This window comes from Oryzias melastigma, linkage group LG17 (genome assembly GCF_002922805.2).
Source record: "Oryzias melastigma strain HK-1 linkage group LG17, ASM292280v2, whole genome shotgun sequence".
Lineage (NCBI taxonomy): Eukaryota > Metazoa > Chordata > Actinopteri > Beloniformes > Adrianichthyidae > Oryzias > Oryzias melastigma.
The window spans coordinates 19,067,898-19,081,381 of NC_050528.1; the positions used below are offsets into that span (position 1 = coordinate 19,067,898).

General features: G+C 37.8%; 1 protein-coding gene across 1 annotated transcript in view; it reads left to right on the top strand.

Moving 5' to 3' along the window:
- The first annotated feature begins 923 nt into the window (after positions 1-923).
- clstn2 (calsyntenin 2) overlaps positions 924-13,484 on the top strand; it is a 145,833-nt gene continuing 133,272 nt past the window's right edge. The window contains exon 1 of the mRNA XM_024274145.2: positions 924-1,182. Coding sequence (XP_024129913.1) covers positions 1,110-1,182 — 73 coding nt within the window. The 5' untranslated portion in view covers positions 924-1,109. The remainder of the gene's footprint in view (positions 1,183-13,484) is intronic.

Here is a 13,484-nt window from a genome sequence, read left to right on the forward strand (position 1 = left end):
CTTCTTTCAGTAACAGAGCAAAACAGTATAATTGCAATTTGCAGATCTTGGCTTTATTATAATTGTGTTATATTATGTATTACTATCAGGAAAAAAGCATAAATGTTAATTGTTCACATTGACAAGATTTGTGGGTCTTATGGAATAGATTTTTTTTTATGGCATGGGATGTTTCAGTCCCCCCCCCCGCCAACTACTCAATTAATGTCAAAGAAAGCACAAAAATCAAAGAAAATTCAACATCAAGCTTTCAACATAATTGATTCCTGGGTCTCTGAACTTGGGGTTAGTAAACAACTGCAAAAAAACATTTCCACCTTTAAATGTCACCTCATGTGCTTTACATTTATTGGTCTTTAAACCTATAATTTTCCCCTTTATATTCAAACAGTTAACACAAGATAAATACAATAATGAGGTATTTCAATATAATTTATTTGATATAGGATAAAATATTAAAAGTGTAAAGTAAAGTTGCACTTTTAACACTTTGATTGTTACTTCTGGAAAAACAAAACGTTTAATTAGTATTTAAATCAGTCTGCTTCTATGCAGTGATAAATCTGGATTAATTACAGATTCTTAAATTCCTTCTTATTTCATGTATCTTTTTTATTCCATTTAATTTTGACTCAAACAGATCATTTGCCCATCCCAACACAGTTTTCTCTTCACTGTCAAGTCAGTCTTACAGATTGAGACTGTCATCTACGAGTAGGACCTTACTCTTCAAATTAAAACACCCCCAATTTATTCGTTGTTAAGCAAAACATTTTTAAAACGATAAAATAAACATGATAGCATAGAATTTTGTTTCAGTTCCACATTAAGAATGTGAGGACTGGCATATCTATTTTTAACTAGACACAGGAAACATCCTCCCCGAGTCGACTTTTATTTTGAAAAAATGAATCCGGAAAAGCAGTCTAGTTGTCGCCGATTGAACGTCAGCGCGTGTCAGTCTCTCTCCCTTCGATGACGGTGTCAGTGACAGTCTCTCGACCTGCCGACGGGTCCCTCGCGCGCGTGGCCAGCTGAGGAGCGTTCGTGCTCGGTAGGTGAGCCAGGATTTGGAGGCGAGAAGAAGACGGAGAGACATCCCAGTCAACATGAAGACACGCGGGTTCCCGTTTGTGCTTTTCTGCCTGTTCTGGGGCCACTCCTGCGCTCTGGCAGGAAAAGGTAGGAAAAGGAAAATAAGAGCCAAACTATTGTTTAGTATAGAATCAATTGCATTTTTGTTTGTTTGTTTGTTTTAAAGGTTGTTGTTACAGAAGTTGGATAGAAGAGCGACTAGATTTGTGGAAGAACTTGGCTGGTTTTCTGATGTTATTTTAAGATCTTTCCCTCAGTTCTTCTAAAGATCCAGAACATTAATAATATGTTGTTTTTTTTCTTTTGATATTTTACAAATGATGAAGTTCAGTGGATTAATAGCAAAGTATTTCCTTGATAATTACAATGATGGTTTGCTTTTCTTGAAGCTTGTTTACTTAGTTTACTTAATATCAGATATTTTTAAGTGCAAATCACTGGTAAGTCACACTGCTTATGAGAGCTGTGGCAAAAAGAATTGATAACTATTATTATGTTTAGTATTCCATAAGCTATCAATAAGATTATTTGTATTTGGAAGCAACTTTATAATAAGTAAGTAAGTAAGTGCAAGACTGTAAGAACTTTTGTCCTTTATCAATGAAAAAACGAGTTATTACAAAACTAGAGAGAAAAAAACAAAACATGTTTAGGATCTCAGTCATTTGACCATAACAAATGTCAGGTCTTTAGAAAGGAGAAACCTCCAGTTAAAGTGGAAAATGATGCTGAAATGTGATGTTTTTGTTATGGGCTTGGTGAATCACTTCCTCCCAGCTCTAATGATGGTCTCCGATACCAAACAGTAAACAGTCGACATGTCTCCCGTCTGATCCTTGGAATCGTTCATTAAGAATAAATGTCTAAGGCTGAGATTTCTCTGTTGTGCGCTCGCGATTGGTTGGCTGTCTATCGATTTGTGGACGGTTTCTGCATGTATTGAGCAGGTCTCTGTGAGGGCGGCCATGGGCAGAGTGCTGATTTTTAATCACACCCTCACTCTGTGATGCCCCCTTCTTCTTATTTCTGTCTCTGTGTCTGTCTTTCTCACTCACTCACTGGCTCGCACATGTAAACACACAAACAGGGGCTGGTGTTGCCAATGAAGAAGAACTGGGGTTTACAGTGCTATTAATTGGGTCTCTGGAGTGAGAGCGCCAGGCTGGCTGGCTGTCTGCACTCAGGCAAACATTATCATTATTTTTACTGTTTATAGAAATCCTACATGTCGCCAAGGGCAAGAGGCAAAGCTTAATGAAAGGGCTATTTGCTGTTGAGACTTTGGTGTCTTTTTTCCCCCAAACTGAGTAAACAGAACTTGGTTTCGCAACAGTGTAAACTTGTGCAGTTGTTTTTCCTTTAGAATTTTAAATCTTTCTTGACTGTAATGTACTTTGGGACTACAAGATATATAGGCATGGCTAGCGCTGAAAGAATGACCTCTGGTGCTTGAAAATAGACAAACAGAAGATGGATTAACCCCTTCATGCCTGACTTTATTTCTGATTATATAAAACAAAATTCTTTCTACCATTCAAGGTGATACTAAATTAAAGATCCACTCCAGTTAAAGAATGATGTTTCTTGTCTTGAATCATTTCAGGTGGTGCAGCACGCTGAAGATGAGAAATGTAAATTTTTTTAAACAAATTTAGGCGATTTTTTTCAAAAAATGATCACCTTTTATCCCTGCTTCTAAAGCTACGTTCACACCACCCTCGGTAACACGCATTTAAGCGGACACTTTTAATGAGAAGCCTATGTAAACACGTTATATGCTTCGGTGTTCACGCATCGCTAACCACATTTTTAACTGTTTTCAGGTTCTAAGTACAAAAACACACATCCACTGATTATGTGGTGACCTATGGAATATATGGATCTCCCAACTATTTGAAAATTGATTATGAAGGAGAAATTAAGAATTGCGGTTTGTGCCCGGTTGGAATTATTTGACACCAAATGTTTTAAAAATTGGAATAGAGCCGTGAAAGAAAAAGCCTGGAGCAAGATTCGTGAGATTTGCACCGCTTCCACATTTTACATCAAGCCTCTTCTAATTCTAATATCAGTTTGCAACAGTCCAGTGTGAACACTGGGGACTAAATGTGCATACAAGAATGCACGTTTAAGAATGTGTGTAACATGCCTGGTGTGAACGAAGCCCACAGAATGAATTAAGAAGCCTTTAAAAAAAAAAAAAAATGACATAATAATTTATGTCTCTTTTGTTAACCAAGAGAGATTCTAAAAATAATGTTGCTGATGTGTTGGATGTATAGGCATTGCGAGAAGCCACTTTCTATTCTGTATGACACAAAGGCCTCCTGCTCAATACCTTTACGTAAGAAGCTGGGAAATGGACCAGAGCAGATAAATGCTGGAGAACACTCGCAGAGAGGATCTGAGAGGTGCTGGGGAAAAATAAAAGAAACGGATAAAGACTGAAAACAAGATCAGATTTATGGGGTTCTTTTCAACAGAGCCGTCCAGCTACATTATCCATACCAGGACATAAATTGTACGAGTGATGTGGAACGCAGGATCGTAACTCAGGTTTTTCTTCTTCTGTGCAGTGACTGGTGAAACAGTGTCTGACAGGAAGTGCTCTGGCTGTTTTGTTGCTCCTTACTCTTTACTGTCATTCATGCCCTTTCTGTTATCTCCCCTCTGCTTTCTCAGTTGTCTTTTTTTTTTATTATCACTTGCTTCTCTTTTTCTTCCTCGACTCTGCATCACTCTCTTGGCTGTTCTGCTCTGTTGAGTTAATGCCATTCAGAGGGCAAATGCCACAGAGTGAGAGATGTTTCATCATTCACCTCCTCGCTTCTCTTCCATGCTTGAACAGCCCTCGTTTGGATTTTCAGAACTGCTGTTGCCTCCCCACCCCTCTACCCCCCCTCCTCCACTCGCAGACTTCATTCCAAAGGTTTATGGGCTTAAGTGAGATGTATAAATGGGGAGACTATCTCCCCTCTGTCTTACTTTGCCTTCTCTCATTTGGAAAGTGTTGCGCTCTCACTCTATCATTGGTGGCTCCATTATAAATCCCCTCCACAATGCATTAATACTCTTCTCTCCTATACGACTCGCACAGATTGTTATTGCATCAAACCCTCCTTCACAGGTTAGGATGTGTGCTTTCAGATTTTTTCTAACTTTATGTCCTCCTCCAACTGAGATAATGTGTTTATCTGTCATGATTCTAAATTGAGTGACTGTAATGTTGCAGAATCTTATTTTGGATCACCTTTTGATCTTTTGTAGAAGTGGTCTTTTAATAAGGATTATGTTGTTTTTAGCCAAAATATAAAAACTTGTTTCATTTTTTAGTGTGTATTGTGTATATTGTTCTTTGAACTTTTAATGTGCGGCGCCTTGTTTGACTGAGGTCATTTTAAGGCGCCGTATAAATTTAATAAACTTAAACTTAAACTTAAACTTATATTTTCTGCAGTAGTTATTTAGAAATTTGCCTCTGAGTTGTGCAAAGTAAGTCCCCCTCACTTCCCGACATCCTTTTGTTTACACTCTCTCCTGCTAGCTTACAGCCCTTTACAGCCCCAACCTAACATTAGTTGTGCAATAGCAACGGAGCTATCCAGTCGATGAAACAGTTTTGAGCCAAATGCCAACTCAGATGAAGAAAACAAAGACGTACATGGATCTATTTGTCTGCAAGAGGATGCATCAGAATGGAGCGGAGCAGTGAGCTTGTAGCCCGCCGATTGTACTTCACAGCTACAAGTTTTTTTTATTGGTGTTTTTACATTTGCTCCTGATTTACAATGATTTGAATAAAGAAATACTCAGTAATGCAATTTTAAGCTTAATTTCTCTTTATATATATCCTTCATCATGAGAAAAATGCCTCGAGAACACAATTCTTCCGGATGACGACTGATGTACGGTTTTTGTTCTCCTAGAATCCAATGCTAATTTTGGCAGAGATGCAAATGAAAGGTCTAATTTGGATGTTAACTACTCAGCACAGCTAATTATGATACGCCTGATGAGGCATACAGCGGAGGAGCGTAATGGAAGACTTGCCATTGACTGACTGTGTGTGGTAAGATGTGTGCTCGCTCTGTGTTTGCCTGCGTGTGAGGAGGAGAGGCGCTGGTTTTCGGGCCGGAGCGTATGCCAGAATTACAGCAGCTGCTCCAAGGGCACCGGTGGGGCTTTCTGGTCAACACGCCTCAATATGCGCTGGATAAACATTGCATGGAGTGCTGACTTTAGAGAGAAACCTCCACATATTTTTCCTGTTATTAGCCTAACTTTCATACACCGATTATCCATGAAGTTGTTTAGGTTAGGGGTGTCAAACTTAAACGCACAAGGGGCCAAAATCCACAACAATAGGTCGCGGGCCGAACAGGATAAACATTTATTGAAAACTCTAAAACAAAATTTGAAAACTTTAGCATAATTATGAACTATATATATCATTACCTGCGATAATGCTAGTGAGAATGGTGTAAACTGAATTTGGCCGCTGAAGATGCTAGTGCTGATAGCTGAAGATGCTAAAGCTGACAGCTGAAAACGCTGAAGTTAAAAGCTGAAAACACTGAAGTTAAAAGCTGAAAACGCTGAAGCTAATAGCCAGCTAAAATATTAGCTAAATGCCAAATTAGCCTAAAAACAAACAAAAAAGCTTAGGTTAGCCAAAACAGCTAACATGTTGCTGAAAAAATTGCTCAGTGTCAAAATAACCTAAAAAACTGAAAAAAGCCCAAATTAGCCAAAACTATCGTGTAAATATTAGCCTAGCTCCAGAAAAGCTTAAAAAACGTAAAAAGGAAAGCCTAAATTAGCCAAAACTGCTCGCATGTAGCTGAAATATTTGCTAAATTCCAAAACAGCCTAAAAATAAAAGCATAAATTAGTCATAACAGCTACCGTGTAGCTAAAATATTATCTAAACTCCAAAATACTATAAAAAAATCTTAGTAAATGCCAAAATAGTCCAAAGAGCTAGTATAATGACATTTTTATAACTTTAAAACAGTAACTTTTTAACATATTTATGAATAATAAAAAGGCAAAAATATTCTTCCAGAATAAATCAACTTAAACCTTAAAGAACTTTCCATATTTTACTCTCCATAAAAATATATTTTGTCAAAATTATACAAGTTAGCTCAAGATAACATCGAGCCATTAGTAACAATAAAATAAAATGATCTGGAGGGCCAGATATAATTACCTGACGGGCCAGATCCGGCCCCTGGGCCTTGACTTTAACACGTGGTTTAGGTAGTGCTTTTATAAGTGACCTTATAGCTAAAACTTCAAATAATCCTAAAAAATGATATAAGAGTATTATTAACTGCAGAAACAGGGAATAACATCTAATTAAAGGTCCAAAATGTTGGTACATCATCATAAAAATAGAGGTAATAAGTTGGTCAAAATCATCCATTAAATAGATTAAAAAAACTTTTGGTTTGACTCACAGGAAAAAAGAACTGAGAGTTAAAATGGCTTGAAACAAAAAAGCTAAAAGCTGGATCCCTCACTGGATCCAAAACAGAGCAGCACAAAGGAACGCGTTGAGTGATGGAGAAGGTCAAGCCGTGAGCTTCTGAAACATGTCACCAGCATCCTGGAAAACCATTCCTCTTATTTGGCTGTCAGAGAAAACTGCAAAGAGAATACACCTGACTTTGCAGAAGGGCTGACACAGACAAAATGCAGCCATTCTACAGTCAGGCCTTAAACAAGTTGGTATTATGGAGTCAAGGCCAACGTTTAGTCCTTTAGTAAAAAAAAAAAAAACCCTGTATGTGAAAAAATGTACGATATAGAAAAGTGCACTGTTTCATTTTTTTGTGAGACTTTTTAAAACTCTGAAAATTTGATTATATGCAGATATACATGTAGACGTGTGTTATAATTATAATCTACTCAGTTTAACAGAGTACAGATGTGTAAATCTGTGATGTGGAGGTTGAACTCAGGTGCTTGGATTCTAGTGTTCGTGTCACTTCACCAGTCGTGTTTGTGTTTCAGCTCAATGCTAAACAATAGTCTTTGTTTTTTCTTTACAATTCATGATAAAGCCCAAAGTTATAAAGACACGCACCATTGCACTGTGTTTTAATTATAATTCTAAAACAACTTATTACCCTGCAGTGTGTTTTTAAATTTATTAAAAAGGCAAACAATGTTCTCTGGGCTCAGTTCAAACTAAATACAATATAAAGCGCACACACATGCTCTACTTAGTCACACACAAACATTCACAAAGCTCTTTTCATGTTACTTTGGACAGGATTGAGTCATCTCCTTCATCTTCCTTTCAAGTTGTTTTGCGTGGGTCTCGTGTGTAGTTGGTCCAGAGCGTTACAATATGCTTTGAAATGGCCTTATGTAATTTTTTTGTGTTATCTGCTCTGTCTGGTTGACAGCACAAATATGGTATTTTCAGTCTAAAGACACTGTGACCATGGAATATTCGCCATGTTGATTCCATGTGAGAATCCAGTAGCTGCTTCTGTGAAACATCACAGCTGTTACTGAAAGCCATGCCAAAGGAAATGCTTTTAAGTTTGCCTGCAGGACAATTCTGTGTGTGTGACTGTAGAGCGAACCATTTTTCAAGCTAAGAATACAATTTGGTGAGACAGGAATGGATTTGTGTGCGTTTCAAGAACAAAAAAGGGCAGAAAGAGCTGGTGGGATTTCACTCATTGTCACAACAAAATAAAACATTATTTTCTTCATTTCTGAAACTGAAAGTCCCACAACGATTATCTTATGATCTACAGTATTTCAAAAAGTTTTCCCAGTTGTTGTTATAAAGTTTTTAGCCAAAATAAAAAAAAGTTATTTTTTAGGACATAGTTTCTGCAGTAGTTCATTAGAAATTTGCTCCTGGGTTATAAGCAGAACTGTTGGTGCAGAGCAACCCCGCCCCCGTTCCCCTCCTTGTTGCAGAGTGGATCAGGCCCTTTATGTCACAAATACAATATTTTTTTAACAAAGAAATACTCAGAAATACAAGGTGAAGTTCAACAGCGACATTTTTTTTTTCAACCTAAGCAATATTTATGCCAAAAAGCAGTGGATGCAGATTATTTTTTATGCTGAAATGCAGCTGTGAAGCTGTTTTTCTTCATTAGGACAGCTATTAACAAAAAAACATCTTGGTTAAGCTTGACTTGACACAAAACTGGTTTGTCAATCAGATTTTTTTAATTTTTTTTAACATTGAATATAAGCATACATCAGTTTATTAAATAATATAGGATGGGGTGAGGAAAAAAGTGGTTTATTTTCTAAATGTAAACACTAATATGAATAATTTAAACTCACAAAATAGATCAAATGTAAGACAAAAAAATGTAATCTCCCAACAGATTTGTGTCAGGCATAAAGGCAAGCCAAATGAGTAAAACACTTTCTTCTAAAAAAGGGAATAAATAAAAGGACACCCTATTGAAAGTAGATTTTTTTTGTCATTGAATACGATTTTCCTTTAATGACAAAGAATTATCCTCAATAATTAATTTTATTCTGGAAGCTCTAACAGCAAATAATTTATGATTTGCTTTAAACTTCTTTTAAAAAAAGTCAAATTAAATCTATAGTTTTTTGCCAAAAGCAAAATATGAAAAAACACTTAATTAAAAGGAGAAGTATTTCCCCGTAAAATGAATGCACTAATATGGTTTGGGTTTCATCTGGACTGTGATACGAGGATGCTTCCTTGCAAATAATTTGGTAATATTTAAGTGTGTTTATATTAATCATCTCACTTAAATTATATTACAGTACAAACAATTCATACACGCTACAAGAGAAACAATATAATAAATATGTATGTATGTGAGCAATAATTCTGAATTTATGCTGGCCTCTCTAGAAACAGTCTGACCCGAAAATGAGGCAGTAAACAAAACGGAGAAAACAGTAAAACATAACATAAATCAAGTAATTTTCTTAGCTTTTCTCTGTTCATAGTAAATGATGGGAAAACAGTGAGTTTTTGGTTTTCAGCAATATAAAAACATGATCACCAATAATTAAGAATATCTGACATTTTCAATTTATTTAAAATGTTAGCCTTTTTTAATTGGTAAGTCCTAACTTTAAAAAAAGTGTTTTTGTTTATGTAGCAGAAGGATTTTAATGGCCACTGATTACTAAATAATCACATTTGATTTGCAATTCAAATTTCAATAGATTTGCCAAGTTTAAAAGCAAGAAGCCACTTTTCATTAAACCTCTTTACTCTGCAAACATGCCATCTTCTGTAACTTTCCTTCAGTTTTTTGTATCTTCCTGCTTCTCACGACCTGTTTTTCACTTCATGTCCATCCATATAAAACCAGGAGCATTCACCACTAACCATGTCTGTGTCAGCGTGGCAGCATTTCCCATCAGTCTTTAATTTTTACTCACCCTGGTTCAGTGATATTCTCAGTTTATTTTCATGCATGGTCCATAGCTCTGACTATTACATTTCTGTTTTCTGTCAGCAAAAAAAGGCTATTATTTTTTCTGCTCACTCAGCGTTCTTTTGGCACACACTGATAATTGTGCTTACTTTCATTTTCTGGGGCTCATTATTGTTAATAAATTGACATTTGTCACAGAGGCAAAACGAAACATCCCCTCGTTCGCCAGAGCACTGTCGACTTTTTGCACAGAATGAAAACCTTTAACGTTTGGGACGATATTTACTCTTTTGCCGTGTCAAATCTTGAAAGAGGCTTTTATCGCTTGACACAAAAAGCACAGCAGAGCCACACACTGCGGAACTGCTGGGGCTTTTTGGAGCTTACTTGGACTTTTTGTGCTAGCAGTGACAGTCATCAAAATGCTGCAAAATCAGTTTTCTTGAATTTTTCTGGGAAGTACCTTTTTCACAAGTTTGTATTAAGGTCCCACTCCGATCATCTTTTGTTCTATATTGTAAAAGCATTCCCAGCGGTCTTTTAATTATTATCATGTCATTGTAGAGCCAAAAACTACAAATCTGTGTCGTTTTCTTGGACATAGTTTGTGCAAAGTGGCAGTAGTTTACTAGAAATTTGCCTGTGAAATGTATGGGACTGTAAGCCCGCCCCCACTTCCCATCATTTGTGTGTTTACATGCTCTACCTCTAGCTTACAGCCCCTCACTCCCCTTACCTAACATTACCAGTTTTAACAAAAATGGTGAGCTATATTGGAGCCATCCAGTCGTACAGCTTTGAGCAAGATGTCAGCTTGGACAAGAAAAATAAAGACGTACACGGATCAAGATGTCATACCACCACCTGTTTTTTTTTTAAACTCTCGGTGTGGTCATGAATGTAGATGACGGCAGACAGGTGGTCGTCAGGCAGCTGTCAACCGTGCAGAATTGCAGGTTTTTTATACATCTCCGGACTACCGGGTGGCTGTTGGCCGGTTGCCGTTCAGAGACATTTAGGGTACGTTCACGTTTAACGCAATTTGCGCAGTAAAGGTGGCCAGTTTCAATGTTAAGTCAATGGCACAGACGCGAACTGAGGCGATCTGAAGTCCTGCGGTGCAATTTGAGCGATGGTAGAAGTGCTATAGTCTGGCAGCAGCGCGCTGGTCTAGCAGCAGTATGACTTGAGAGGCGCTGCACAAATTTTGCGGGGTGGCCAGAGTTCAAATATCTCAATTTTGACAGGTCGCCGCGTTGGATTTGCCATTCAGGAACTCAGCTTTGTGCACATGACGTTTTCAGTGACTCGATTAGCGGGTAGAATACCAATCCAATGCGAGCGTTTTTGTCCTGATTTTCCACCTATTTCCTTAACCTGCTGGGGTTGCCAGAGCTTGTCCCGGAAGCTGCTGTCATAGAAAACTAGAGTGAGAATGAACTAGCCCACGGAATCTCAGAAAGATCTCATCAACGCAGACATGTAGACGTGTAACCGATGTTTTTGTAGAACTCTTCTCAATAAATAAACTTGATCTGTCAACATCATCCGTGTCTTCCATACATTCTAAATGAGATATCTACAGACACCGCTCCATGTAGCATCATGCTAAAAACATTAGCTGGTAGCTCCTCTCACATACGGCTGCTGCATCAAGCTCAGGGAGGCGGCGAGCAGCAAATTTGCCGCGCAGAGATAGTTGAACGGTCCATGCGAATTTGTTGCGCAAATCGCGTTCAGTATGAGCACAGCATTACTCACCGACGAACCGCACAGCAGTTTCCTAATTTTGTAATGCCTGCCTCCCTGCCTGTCACTGAGCTGCCACCGTGAGACCTTGAAATGTACCTGGGCAATCACTGACTGATGTCAACTTTAGAGAAAAATCATCCAGTCACTGTTAAATTTGAACTTTTTCTTGTAACCTCTCTGGCCACTGCACAATGTCTCCTGATTACAAATGCTGCTACATGCCCATCTGCCAAATTTACTGAAAAACTTTTGGGGATTTGTGACTGTATATGTCCTCCGTCGTGAGAGAAATGCCACTAGAGCATGTTAAAAACACTATTTTCATCAGAGTTGGTCTTTATTCCTCAAACTTGCCTGATCAAAGACTTTTCAATGAGTCATTTGGCAGAAAAGTAACTTCTTTTAGGCATGAATAACAACTGTCACATATTTTTTTTCAGGTCATCACAATCAGATAAAATAAACAACTGTGTTGCAAACAAAATCTTGAAGACAAATCTCAAGTGCAGGCGTCCTCTTCAGTCTACCTGTCGCAGTTAAAACCCACGGCCCAACTGCTTCATTTCTAAGGAAATGCCAAAGCTTTGTGTAAAGATTGCTCACTTCCATATCTCGGTGGCACATTTTCCCCGCAATTACAGTCAATTTTCTTCAAAAGCAGACAATAACTTTATTGTGTTAAGTTGAAAAGACAGTAGCAATGCATTGGCCTGTCAAAGTTGAGTGGGCTTAATTATATACGTCAGATGAGAACAAGAAAACACTTGAAACAATCCTCCTCCTAGCCGTGGTGATGAATACAAACTCTTAGGACTAAACAGTTGTGTGTTTATCTCACCACTATGGTGGAAATTGTGCCTTCATCCCTCTGAGATTATTGGGTGAATAAATTAATCTCTACAGTTGAGAAACTTTTACTGCTTCCCTTTAAGCATTTATGTGCTCCACTGACAGCACCAATCATTTCCATGAAATATTTTGCACATTTTTTTCGGCAATAATCAGAACTCGTTACATTGATTTAAGGGTCAAAAGTCTTAACTGATGCAGGAACCTAGTTTTACTACACTTTAAAAAGTACAGCTGCAGCCGCCGTGGAGCTTATTATTCTTCATCCCACGTAGAAGGCAGATGTTTAGTGAGAGGAGACAATAGTAATTGCCAGAGGCAGTCCAGGAGTGGAAGAGAGGGGGAAGGTTGGAGAGAAATTGTGTCAAGGTGAACAAAAAAAAAAAGATCTGGTCACTCCATTTTTATGGTAACTATTACTTTATTTTTATCAGGTTTTGTCAACCCTACAGGGAATTTTGCATCATCGTGAAGCCTGATGAAGTGAGAGATGATGTTTTTTTACTTGGAAGTGTCCTTTGAGTGTTTTGTTTTTCTGTTTAACTCATCTCCTCCCCGAAGAGGTTTCTTTATCCCTCATGGCCCCTTGCTTTTTGTCTAAACACACATCTGCACGTTTGTGCGTTCTGCAGCTTCGGCAATAAGGCTTCTGTCTTCAGTGAGTCCAAACCGAGGATCCTAAAAATCTTTGTGAAAACATGAACTCACTTATCTTATTATATCTTTGCATCTGTCGTGGTACACTTGCATCTGTCGCGGTACACTTCTGATGCCATCGTAGCAAGGACAAAATATTCCAAAAATATTTTTCAATATCACAGAGACCTCTTGAGGTGTATTTTTGAAACCAGATAAAGGGAGTGCCGTGAAATGAAGGGGAGCACTGGTGATTGCTTGGGTCAGGAAAGAAATTCACTTTAATGGATTTTACCAGCTCTTACGGCTGTTTTGGTGACTAGTATCATTATCTTCAAAACACTCTTTTCTTCTTTCATTGCATATTTTTTTGATGGTTTGCCAGAGATTCAACCTTATTTTTTTTTTTATTTTTTTTGGAGCTTTCAGGCAGTTTAAAAGAGAGAAAAAAAGTGCTGGTGCTTCCATCTTTATCACTAATTCTTCCCCGTTGTCGGATATTGATTTTAGGAGAAAGCTAATGATGAACAATGTTTTCTCTTCTGCTTTAGTCCCTGTGGTAGATTAAAACAAACTGCTTAGAGGAACATGGCTTGGCCAAGTATTAAATTGCAAAAATAGCTGCCACGGTCCTCTAACTTATGACACTGTGAAAGTATTACACTCCCAATATATTAAATACCAGCTAAAAATGATATCAGACCTAGACTTTTATATGTGACAAGCTAAACCAATGTTGTAAAG